The sequence below is a fragment of the Nipponia nippon genome, unplaced genomic scaffold (genome assembly GCF_047370975.1).
Source record: "Nipponia nippon isolate SJK-2023a ecotype South Korea unplaced genomic scaffold, ASM4737097v1 scaffold_5, whole genome shotgun sequence".
In the NCBI taxonomy this organism is placed as follows: Eukaryota; Metazoa; Chordata; class Aves; order Pelecaniformes; family Threskiornithidae; genus Nipponia; species Nipponia nippon.
Genome location: NW_028262369.1, coordinates 12657837 through 12670204, shown reverse-complemented (window position 1 = coordinate 12670204; position 12368 = coordinate 12657837). Strand labels below are relative to the sequence as shown.

General features: G+C 48.6%; 1 protein-coding gene across 2 annotated transcripts in view; it reads left to right on the top strand.

The window, feature by feature from the left end:
* MICALL2 (MICAL like 2) overlaps window positions 1–12368 on the top strand; it is a 40192-nt gene that overhangs the window by 12859 nt on the left and 14965 nt on the right. The window contains exons 5-16 of one of the 2 annotated variants that reach the window (XM_087734758.1): window positions 930–1071; window positions 3560–3720; window positions 4048–4107; window positions 4401–4522; window positions 4913–5584; window positions 5794–5969; window positions 6829–6904; window positions 7222–7337; window positions 7861–8010; window positions 10802–10857; window positions 11350–11473; window positions 12074–12164. In XM_087734758.1, coding sequence (XP_087590884.1) covers window positions 930–1071; window positions 3560–3720; window positions 4048–4107; window positions 4401–4522; window positions 4913–5584; window positions 5794–5969; window positions 6829–6904; window positions 7222–7337; window positions 7861–8010; window positions 10802–10857; window positions 11350–11473; window positions 12074–12164 — 1946 coding nt within the window. The remainder of the gene's footprint in view (window positions 1–929; window positions 1072–3559; window positions 3721–4047; window positions 4108–4400; window positions 4523–4912; window positions 5585–5793; window positions 5970–6828; window positions 6905–7221; window positions 7338–7860; window positions 8011–10801; window positions 10858–11349; window positions 11474–12073; window positions 12165–12368) is intronic. The other variant, XM_087734757.1, reaches the window with a different exon arrangement.

Genomic DNA, 12368 nt, shown 5'->3' with positions numbered 1-12368 from the left:
GCTGTGTTGGCATTTTGAAGGGGATGCTCCAAAGGGGGAGGGAAAGGATTTTTTCCTATAAGCCAAGAAGGAAGAGGGCTGGAGAAAGTCCCTAATAAAAGCCTTACACTGAGTTGAGCAAGAGCAAAGTTGCTTTATGGATGTTGCTTTTTTTTTTTTTTGTCCTCTAGAAAGGCTCTTGTTCAGAGGCAAAAGAAAATGGCTTTTCCCTCCTTTACCTGACTTTGATCCTGCAGTTTCAAAGCAGAGGGGACCACAAAGAGGAATATTTGCCCCAAATACATGTTAGGCAGCATGGAAATGGTTAAGCTGGAAGGGAGCTAGGTATCAGGAATTCTCCTGCGTTATTCCCCTCTTCCCCCTCTCTAGTCTGGGAGAGCGAGCTCCCGCCTGCAGCCCAATATTTCCCCTTTTTCAGATGGGGAAGAGCAGGCAGTAGGCAGGAAGCGTTAACATTTGTGCAGCACTCGGAGATAGAAAGCTGCCTGCAAACACCTATCAGCACACCGTTAATTGGGGAGTGCTCCAGGTTGGGCTGGAAGCCTGGAAGCAAGTCTGCCAGCCTGGACTGACGCATCCCCCTCTGCCAGGCCTTGCTCTCCGCAGCTGTGCATATCCAGATAGAGGCAGGCTCAAGGAAGAGCAGGGGAAGCCCAGGTGAGTTCCTGTGCAGTGAGCTACGGCCAGCTTGCCAGGCCAGATTTTTGGCTCCCTGCCTGAATTTCTCAACGCGATGGCTGGAAGCCATGACTCCGTTGGTTCCTGTAACGGCCATATGATGTAGGAGTTAAACTGGTACAGCTGTTCCCCAGTAGAGGAGTTATTCTAGTGGGGCTGTTTGCAGTGGAGTTTCTTACTTCTGATGAGGAGCAGCTCTGCTGCCTGGGCTGGACAAGACCCCCCCTTTTTTTTTTTTCTTCCTTCTCTAGGCATTTCGAGTGGCGGAGGAGGAGCTGGGGATCCCAGCCTTGCTGGATGCAGAGGATATGGTTGCTCTGAGGGTACCAGACAGGCTGAGCATCCTCACCTATGTTTCCCAGTATTATAACTACTTCCATGGACGGTCTCCTAGTAAGTACCATATGCCCTGGAGGGGTGGGAAGGATCAGGGCTTAATTTTATGCTTTCCCTTGCCTCCTAACAAGCTTGGAAAAGCAAAATAGACTGCACAGAGGCCTTTTGGTACTAGAACTATTTCAATGGAGGATCTGAACTCTTTACACACTGGCCTACAGTAGCACCGGTGCTTTCGGAAGGGCACAGGGCCATGCCTTGTCTTCAAATCTAGTGCATTAAAATTTAATATACAGTCTAAAATTTCTTACGGTTCAGCCAGACAGGAGCAGTGAAGGTTCCCCTCCACGGTCCCCACCTCAGCTTTCCTTTCTTGAGGACCTCCATCCCTGCTCCAGTCCTTGCCCCACCGGAGGGCTGGTGAGAACACGGAGTCTAACAAGGCTGAGCTTGTCTGTGAGGCTGTGCCAATGTTACAGTATCCATGGTAGGGCTTGTACAGCACAGCAGTACTGATAGACAGAAGTAGAAGAAAATGACCCCCTTAACTGACATAATTGTGATAGCAATTCTTTCAAACATAAAACAGGCCACGGAGCTATCAAGGCATTATATTCACGTACTGGAGAGTTTATCTGGGCTCACAGGAGCATTGTTGTAGACTTGGTTTATATTTGGCTTTAAGCTCATACAAAATGAAATAATACGATAAACCAATTTCACAGGTTCCTCCAGAGGAAACTTTAGAAAGTGGGACATGAATGACTTAACTGGCTAAGGTGAATCTAGATGGAGAAGACAGATATGTATTGAAAATGTCCTACATCTTGGAAAGAAAGCACAATTCACTCTGAGAGCTGCCTTTAATGTCTAAACTCTTCTTCCTTCTCCACCTCTACACATTTAAGCATGCTTTTTCTCTCTCTTCAACCTCTTCCCTCCCCCCTCTTCACTTTTTATTTCTTGTTTTAAAACCATTCTGATTGGAGTCAAACAAATTCCATTGTGTTTGTGCCAAGTGGTGGGAATCTGGGTCAGTTTGGGGTCTTTACCCCCTCCCCCCAGCATCTTGCCTACCACGTCATCCAGCACAGCACATTTTTATAGTCTCTAGTGTCCCACAAAACGCTCTGATTGCATTCCTGTTGCTGGGGTGAATGTGCATGTCTGAAAATGAGCCAAGCCAGGAATGTGCCCTCTGACACCAAGCAGACTCCTAATACCACAGTCGTGCCCTTCGAATGGGCTCCAGCAGGACCATGAAATAAGCAGGACCCAGGAGGCCAGAGAGGGCCAGCGGCCAGTACTTTATTGAGGTCAGGTGTTTACAGAAGAGCAGAGCTGAAACCACCCATCTTTGTGCTGGGCTTTGGGAACTCAATAAATGACACAAGTGGGAAGTGAGGGGGCAGCCCGAGTCTAAACCATTTGGTGGGTCGGCTGTCACCAGTCCACTGGTCGCTGCGGTAAAAGAGCCCTGGGTGTTTATTTGGATAGCTAGCTTTCTTGAGAGAAGACTCCTGGGAACTGGGCTTCCTCTCTGCTCCCTACACCCTGCCCAGACTCCCTCTGTATTTACTGAAAAGCGTATAATCTCTTTTCAGACGGGTGGTCATTTAATTGGTCGCTTTTAAAGCGAATCTGTGGCTTAAATATTCCACAAGGAACACAGAGACATCTCATTCAGAATAGGAGGTGGTGCAAAAATAACATCCCTGTGAGACAGATGGGGAGTCTTGTCTGTAAAAATTGTGCATGAAGCCTTATTTCCTAGGGCGGTCTCCCTGCACTTCCCAGGGCATGGGGCATCGTTCTCTGCTTGGCTGAAGTGTGTTGGGGATTCTCTTTTCTCCACTTGTGAATTTAGAGGGTTTCTCTTTCATCTGCAAAGAAAAGAGGATTGGGCATTTGCAGGCTTCTTGTGGCAAGTCCTGTTTGTTTTTGCGTCAGCACCATCATGGCACCTCCAAGTCTCAGTTGTAGAATTACCCATTTTTAGTAGTCATTTCTGCATTCGACAAACCTGTTTGCTCCATGAGAGTCCCAGCTGGGATGTGGGGCAGACACCCACAGCAGTGAAAGTTCAGGGTGTGTAGGAAGTCTGGAGCACAGCAACTTGAATGAAGCAAACCCTCTGTGCTTCAGTTCCTTAGCTGTAATACCTAACAGCAGTGCCTGTTTTAGTGGTGATCAATTCTAGCCAAACTGTGGGCCAGGTACAAACCCAAGGTCTCATTCACACCATTGACCGATGATGTTTTGTATTTTTCCACTTTTTCATTCCCCTTCATGGAATTCCCTGAGAAGAAAAAAAATTAGCAGTTTCAGCTACCAGATGATTCCAGCATACGTTGGTAAAATTCACTTGATGACTCTTGCCCCTCACTCCACTACAAAACTGCTTGTGAAGGAAGCCTGTGTCCCCTTGTATGGTTTGCATGTTATCCATCAGGCACTTCTGGATCTTCTTATGTTGTAAATGACTCCTAAGCTCATGGGTTTTCCTTATGTTACCTTAAAATCTTCCCTTCTTCCTTTCTTCCAGTCGGAGGCATGGCTGGAATCAAGCGTCCTTCCTCCGAACCTCAGGAGCAGCCTCTTGGGAAGAAAGCTGTTTCAGAGCCTCCTAAGCCAGTGCCACCAAAACTGCCTCCTGCCCACCCACCAGCCAGAGCTAAGCCAAAAGAAACCTCCCCAGTCACCACGGTAAGAAATGTGTTTTGGGGTGTTCTTTAAACCTTAAATCTGTTCAGTGAGCTAGAGAGAATTATGCTAGTTCAAGGCTCCTAGTGGTAAGGACTTAGTCTCTAAATTTTCTGCTCACTATGGGGGATTTAATCCAGAGGTCTGGTTACTGAACAGATTCAGGTAGGAGTCATTGGAAAGCCATCAGTCAGCTGGGATTTATCTAGTAGTGAATAGGACATAGGTGTCTTAGGACACACCTATGCTGTTTCTAGGTCTTGGGCATAGAGATTTTTAACAGCATGTATTATTTTTGCTAGAAAACATTGATTAAATTCTTGGAAACAGTTTCAGAGCACAGCAGGGACAAAAACAGGGTGGAAGAAAAGAAGCTCCCCTCTTAAAAGGGTAAGGACCTTTCCCAGCTAATTCAAATCAGAGACCTTTGCACTTCAGCTTTCCACAGATGGACAAAACACCCTGGTGCTCTGGCTTTGTGGGAACAAGTCCCCCTTACTCTGTCCTCTGAGGACTATTCCACTTCGTATGAGCACAGGATTAGTGGGAGCAGGGATTTTCTGGATATCACTTCTCTGTCCTAGCCAGCTGGCTGTGCATGTTGAACTCTCGCCTGCCTGGGAGATTCGTAGCTGTATGCAGGACCACAGTGCTGCCTGCTCACCCACTGCGTTTCCCCACAGAAAGGGATCCTGGCAGAGAGTGGGAACATCCCTAGCAGCAGCTGTGGTATCTGCAGGAACCACGTGCACCTGGTGCAGCGCTACTTGGTCGATGGGAAGCTCTATCACAGGAACTGTTTCAGGTACAACTCTTCAAAGTGGGGGCACATGCCTGTGGGTCACAGAGGGGCAGCCTTGTTCCTTTGGGACTGGAGGGAGAGTGGTGTGAGGCACTCAAGGTGACGGAGGACATTTTTGTCAGAGTAGAGGCAGCCTGGGCCTGATCTTGACCCGTGCATAGGGGAAACGCTTTGCACAGGTCTGTTTTCATCCACACCTCTCCTACTTCAGGCCATGCTATCAGCAGCTCCTGTTTTGGTACCTGAGGAATGTGCACATGGGGTCTGCTCGCTGCCAGTGTGATACCTTCACCCTCCCTGTGCTGACGGTGGAATTGTGCCTACACTCTCAGCTGTGTGTCGATGGCCTCCCAGTGCTCTGGAGGATGTTTTCTGAGACTTTTGTATCCACAGGTGCAGGCAGTGTTGGAACGTGCTTCTTCCTGGAAGCTACAAAGCTGGGCCTGAGCCCGGTACGTTCATCTGTACCAGCCACCAGCAGCCAGACAATGTCCAGATCTCTGGTCTCCGCAGCACCGGGAACAAATCTGAGAGCACCCCAGCCCCTACTGCTGCCAGGGCGTTCCAGAAAGCAGCAGAACCCAAGAAACTGGAGCAGGTGTTGAAGAAACCCAGCCAGGAAGGCCTTGCTAATTCAACCAAGCCATCTGTTTCATCTTCTGGAAGCTCTGGCTTCAAAAGTGTAAATACTCCATGGTCCTCTTCAGCTGTAAATAAATCAGATGACTGCAAAGGTACCCCACTGGGAAATAAAACAGAACACCGTGATGGTAGCCCATTGGGGCCTCTTTGGACAACCTCCACAACAAAAACACAGCAAGCCCGAGACATTTTTTTTCGGTCATTAGAGTCCTCCAGCAATAAAACCTCTAACACTAAAAACCAAGTCCCTTCTTCTCATGGCCCTGGTAAAACTGCCTCTGCCAGAACCACTACTGAGGTCAGTCCAGTGAATGCTGAGAAGGATCAGGCACGTAACCATATTATACAGGCTCTGGCTGAATCGAACACCTCCCCGAACAGGCCAGGAGGACTCAGTTCCACTGGCTCCTCACCATCCAGCAGGTAAGTACTATTTCTCTTTCCCTTTTTACTCCCACGATGATCCTTGGGATAGCTTGGAGAAGTCTCTGCATCTTTTTTCCCTTTTCCCTGACTGCTTTAGTTGCTGAGATTTAAAGACATGTAGAGGGACTCATCCAAGTCTTTGCAACAGAGGCCAATAAAAAGGTCCATCCTTTCAAAAAGACTCACTAGGTTCTTCTTTTTTGCAGTGGCAAGTTTTCTCCCACCAGTTCTCAGTGGCAGAGTCCAGCTCCAAAGGCACAGCCCAGCAAAACAGGGTACACAGCGCTAAAACAGGAAAAGATTACAGACCCTCTGCCCAAGAGCCAGGCTGCCAGCAAACCTGTTGACTCTGTGCGCAAGCCAGAGTCGAAAGGCATCAAAGGTGAGGATGACAGATTCACATGCAGCTCTACCGGGATGCAGCGTGCCAACTTTATGCCTCTCTCTTGGATCAGTACAATGAATGTGTCAGTGACTCCTGTACTTTCTGTCTGTACCACCACATAAGGGTTTTCTGAGTTCTGGGGCTCTGCACACTTCCATTTGTCCCTGTGCAATTGCTCCCTCTAACATGGTGAGTTTTTCTTCTCTGAAGATCTCCAGGTATTTAAAGTTGTACTAGCTGTCATCAAATGTTGGGATTATGGTGGATTTCAGAGGCTTATGTAGACTTTCCCAGATGGGAGACCTTGCCAGAACTTCAGGATGATTTCATGATTGCAGCTGGGGCTCACCCAGCCTTCTTGTCTGTTTTGAACCAAGCTTCCACCGTGGTGACTGAGCAGTGGGCTGAGGGATGATGTTCTGGGGGTCCCCAGTGTCTCAACCACTTCCAGATGGCCTGTCTTTTTTCGGGCCAGAAGCAGTATCTGTCTGCAGTTTGCTGTGAGCTTGTGGATGTTTTGTCTCCCACCCCTTCCTGCCCCATCCTTTGGTCTCTGAGATCTGAGCTGTTTGTGTTATGTTACTGCCAAACATTTACACCGTGGCTGTTTTTCTGTGGCTGCATAGGGTTTAAAGGATTTGAGCCGAAAGGGGCAAAACGCCACCAAGATTATTTACTACCTATTGTATGTGAATTTATCCATGTTAAACTTGTTGAACTGGTGCTGGTTTGCTGCAATAACATCATAGTATCTATCCCCGTGCATAGCTTATCTCCTAAGATCCTCCTGAGACACAAATCTGTCTTGTTTCTTTTTATTGGATCTTATATTATCTTGCTATGTCCCTTCCTTTAGGAAGCATGAATGTTGGTGAAGACAAGTCTGAGAGCCCAGCAGAGTGGAGATCTCGGTTGAAACCTGTAGTCAGCAAGTGAGTGTCTTGGAGCCAGTGGGTCTCTGTGACAAGTGAATGGGGATGTCCATGTCTGCAGCTGTGTTTGTTGCTGCAGGTCTTTATGCACAGAGGAGGGAAGACCTCCTGTGTTTTAATGCTTCTGTTTTCAACAATTTGATGGAAGAGGCAAAGGCTTCCATTTCTGGGGAGGGAAAGCATATTTCAAATTGCTGGATTCTGATTAGAAAAGTGTGACCATCCCGGATGGAGATCCAGCCCAGGATGTCCAGAACATTTCTGTGGACCATTCTGCAAGAGGGATGGTTTCCTACCTTTGTCTTTCTTCTTTGCAGAGACCAAGGTGGCTCTAAGAAACCTACTGATAACTCCCAGGTGGGAACAGGGAGCCCAGCACACAAGGAGACAAAGCCAAGTCCGTTAGTTGTCCCATCAGCAAAGCAGGACTCTGGTATGAAGGATATAAGCTTTGCCTTCATTATGCTAGTCAGCCAGAGGACAGGCATTAGCGCTGCAAGGCATGTGTAAGGAACATGTTGGTGGAGATTGTGCCTGGCTTTCAGGGGTTTTTGCTCTCTGCACCTGCTTTGGCCCTGTGGTGCTTTTATTTGGAGAGCCATCCTTCCCCAAGGAGAGGGACTCAGTCTTCACAGGGTGCCCTTCTTCTGCAAGACAGCTAGCAAGATTTTGCTTACTCTCTCTTGCGTAGATGTGTAATGGTGAGAAATCTTGGTGATGGTTCCCAACCATTTATTCTTCTCTTCCACCCTGCTCTCATACTCTGGCCTTGTAATCGGTGGTTTCTCCCTGTTTCCTTTGGGCTTGCGCCCCTTGCTGTTATCAAGAGAGGAGAACTAGGACTAGAAATGAAGGTGGCTAGTGGTGAGTGCCAGAGATGCTGGGCAATAAAGGGATTTTTATGAGATGAGGGTTGAAATTTCTTACCCAAAACCTGTCTGTGCTTCTTAATCCAGCTTCATCTGGTGGATTCATGAAGAAGAAGTTGATCCCCAGCTCAGATCTTATCCAGAGCTGTCAGAATTCAAAGCAAGGCTGGGAAGACCCTGGGGGCTCTGCCAAGGAGGAGGAAGAGGGCAACCAGTTGAAGAAAAGCACTACCACGTGTAAGGTCGCTTCTGCCTGCTTAAAGGCACTCTCTCCTCTGCGCTGTCAGGGGACAGCCTGAGTGGTCAGTATGAGAGATGTGTCCCCAGGATTTCTGTGGCTAAGCCTGTGTCTGTAGTCATGGGGGAAAAATCTGTGTCATTACTTGTTATTAGCCAGTTTGACCTAAGCAGAAACCACCCAGGCCAGAGAATTCAGTGGGAAGGGAAGAAATTAACATAGGGATTTGTCAAGGTCACTGCCCTGTCATTCCTTAGTCTCAAAGCTATGAAGAGGACCATCTCCTAATTCGGGGAACTGGGATCTAGTTGATGTCTCTGTTCTGTTCCAGTTGAGTGGCTTTGGGAAATGAAAGGAATGCAGAGAACTGTCAGCCAGAGACTCCAGCTGGCAGGACCCATGGTAGCAGCAGCCAAGGCTGCTGCTTCTTGGACTTTCAAAAATGTCCCGACGAGTTCTGACCAGTTTGTCCCTACCCTTAATCCAGCTTCTTACTTCTGTCAGTTCAACCACAGCTTTACTGTGTACCTCTCCTCCATTGCCCAGTTGTCCTTGCTCCTACATATCCCACCACAACGCAGATGAAACTTCCTGGAACTAACCTGATGTTTGTTGCTGTCCTGTTGGCTTGGCTTGTTTGTTCTCCCCTTTCCTTACCGCATCTGGCTCTGTCTTACCTGTTTGGACTAGAAGGTCTTCACAGCAGGGCTCAGCCCTGACTCTGATGTTTGTCTTGGAGCAAGCAGGATGGGTCCCGATGGCTTGGTGGCCTCATGCTTTAGTATTTGTTAGCTGGTTCCAGCATTGTCCTTAGCCTGCACCTCTGACAGCTGTGAAGCATTCAGACTCCAGTTGTGTTGTCTATTTAAAGTTTAGCATGCCTCCACTGCCATCATCTTCCCAAAACTTTCCATCTCCTTTTTCCTCAGACTCAGCCACAAGGTTCAGCATTACATCTTTCCCAGGAAGTGAGCTGTTAAGATAAGGGAGGCTGGTTTTATATCCGTCTTTCTAAAGCTTAATGACTGTTGTTGGGGAGTGCCCGCTATGGGCAACTTTCCCAGCAGTCTCCCCCCATTTTTCACGTGTGTGCAAGTCTGCCATCTGAAAGGCTGTTCTCTTGCTGCTGTCACTTGGCAGCCTGTGGATTAAGGACAGACTTGTTGCTCCTCTATATAGGTCTTTGCCTCGGCACTCAGAGAGACACTGTGAACAGTCAGCTACTGTTCCTGCCCTTAATCCTGTGTGTGTTGTCTGGGGCTGTGGATGGTGAGCATTTCTGTAGATAATTCATTTTCTTTGGCATAGCTAGTGTTTTCTGTAGAGAAAGGAGGCTCCAGGGTTTTCTTGCCAACTGTCCTACTCCCAGTTTGCAGGCAAGCAGCCAACCCGTCCTGTGTCTGTCAAGACAGAACTTGCGGGTATCAGGGGATATGAGACCCTGAGCTGGTCAGGAGATGTCGTTTTACTAGCTGTTCCCCTCCAGTGACCTTGGTTTTCCCATGATCAGTGCAGCTTTCTGCCTTGGTTGGAGGTGCTGCAGAGATCACTCAGAAGGAGCCTGGAGATGCAGGGCTGAGTTGGAAGGGGGAGGTGTTGCTCAGGCAGTAGCAGCAGACTGCTCACGGCAGGCCAGGTCCCTCTTGGAGGAACCTTTAAGAGAAGTGCAAGTTGCAGGTAGTGTACAGGGCAGCAAACGAGCAGCATCCAGAGGGAAGAGCACCCTGACCGAGGCCAGCAGTGCAGGGACAACACAGCTGATTGCCACATCCAGCATGTTCTCCTTTGGCACCTTTCCTAGAAAACGCAATGGAGCAAGGGCTGGACAACTGGAGAGCTGTCCTTGAGCTCTTCCTTGAGTCAGCACCAGTTGCCAGAGACTCTCAGGGGGCTCTCTTAGTCCGTCTGTCCTGTCTTTCTCCTTGTGTGTTCTGAGCCTGCACTGGTGCTGCCTTTCTTACAGCCCTGCTCTTTTGATACTAGAGTTTTCCTTCCTTATCACATTATCCACGTACGCCTCTCTTCTCTCTCTGTGGTAATTATCCAGCCCAGCCCCTCGGGTATGCGAATACCTCACACTCTTCTGTAGTTATCCTTGCAGCACAGTTGGGCAGAGGAAGCTGAGGCACAGTGGAACAAATACACATTGCTTAAGGATTGATTTTAATAGGTGTCCAGGGCCTAAATAATGCTGTGTAGCAGGGCCTAAGGGACTTCTCACCTAGGAAGTGTTTTGTGGAAGGAATTGAACCTTAGTTTCCCGAGACCTATGCTAAGGTCCCCTAGACCATCTTTGTTTCATCAGTATTTACTGATGCTCTTTGTACAAGAGCACTACAGGGGCATTTTTAAGTATATCTTGGTGTTTCCTGTGACAGTAAGCCAGTATTTCTGTTCTATCCTTTGGAAGCTTAATAAGGGGTGGCTTTTGCCACAGTAAATATCTTTGAGTTTTAACAAGATAATGAATGAACACAGAAGTCAATGTTCTCAGGTGCAAGGTCCCAAGTCACACCTGAGTTAGGTGACTGCCTATGCCCTGGGGTTGAAAGCAGCACCCTGTGACCGGAGGGTATCTGAGTGTCCAGCCACAAGGAGTAAATCAGGCTGTGCTGTTTCCTGTGGACACATCTGTCGCGTTACTCAGGCGCGCCAATGCATGTGTGTCGTCAGTGCCCTCTGTTGGGTGGCAGGGACCTGTTGTACTCTCCAGTGGCGTAGGCACTGTCCCACACCACAAAATTATTTAAAGTTTGTTGTGGCATTCTTTGTTTCTTCTCTCCCTTTTAGTTAAACCCTCTGTTCCAAAAAGCACCCAGAGCCCTGAAGCAGTGTCCCCAACCAAGGTACGGCTGGAAACCAGGTGTAAGGGGAACAGGCTGGGGTTGTTGGGTATCCTGCTGGAATGCTTGCCCAGATATATCTCAGTTTGTCTTATTGGGAGGGTTTATTTGAATTCTGAGGGAAAGGGTGAAAGGCTCTGGGGCAGAGACAAGATGGAGAGACTGCAGGTTATCTCCCATGCAGGGGAGCAATAGAGGCTGGAATAAGACAGAGCCAAACAAAGTTATGGTAGACATAGCCTCCCCCAACAAAGGAGGGGGAATGTCTGTGGATTAATGAGTATGGGTAGATGTTATCACTCACAGCGAACGTATCACAGTGCTGTAACATTGCAGTGGCCACTGCTCTGTTGTGAGCAGCCAGCTCTGCATCTCTGCTGACATTTGGCTCATCCAGGACATGGCTCTGCAGTTTCCCATCTCTGTTGGGGCTGTGACCTCAGCAGGCAGTCTGAGGGCACTAAGCTGTATTTGTTCCTACGTTTGTTTTCCTAGCTGCGTCCAGACTACCTCCCCGAGGAGGAAATCCAGGAAAAGGTGCGTGACATTGAGAAGCAGCTGGATGAGCTGGAATTGAAAGGAGTGGATCTGGAGAAGCAGCTGCGTGGCTGCGAGGGAGGTAAAGGAGACTGGGGACCAGCTCTGTTATGGTGGGGAGGTGTGAGGCTCATGTCCTACCCCTGCGCGTTCTTGACTCCATTTCTAGGAGTTCACGCTACATGTGAGACTCCAGGTTGCCAAAGGTACCTGGTATAGCAAGATACAGCCCTTGGAATTTTGAACCCTCTCTGGCTGTTTCCTAACCTATTGTTTGAGCGAGGTCTTGTGTTTATTTGGCTGAAGATTGGGGAATTTTGGAAGTGGAAGGCTGCTATTGATCTGGCTTTTGCATCCTAAGCCAGACTGGCCACATGGCTGGCTCCAATTTTGCAGGGTTTAGTGAGTTCATTCAGAATGGCAGAGTTGGGCTGGCCACATGGAAGATGAGCTGGGTCCCCTGTGGCAGAGTATCTGTGAGCAGCTTCCCTGAATCTGCAGGGGGTGGTTTGCATCCTTTCCCTCGTACCCAGCAGTACCAAAGGTGATCTGTTTTCATTTGAGGTTGGCTATGGCTGATAAAAGTTATGCTAGGCTCTCCCTCAAGCAATTGTGTGTTTGAGTCAAGGGGAACTGAACTGATGCAGCTTTGGAGGTGCCTTGCCCTTTGTCTCCTTTGCAGATGAGTCTGAGGATGCCCTCATGGTGGATTGGTTCAAACTGATCCATGAGAAACAGCTGCTGCTCAGACAGGAGTCAGAGCTGATGTACAAGTAAGTACAACCAGAAATTCAGCCATCTGCTTGTGCACTTCACCTGTGAGCAGTAAGCAGGGAAGGACAGAGAGCATGGCAGCCCAAAAAATAATCTGCCAATTGGTGGGATGAGGGAGGGCTTGAGGGCATCTCTGGAAGAACTGCCTGGGGTATTAGCTTGATGGGCCTTTGAGCACTGATGAACACCCAGGGTCTGTGGTG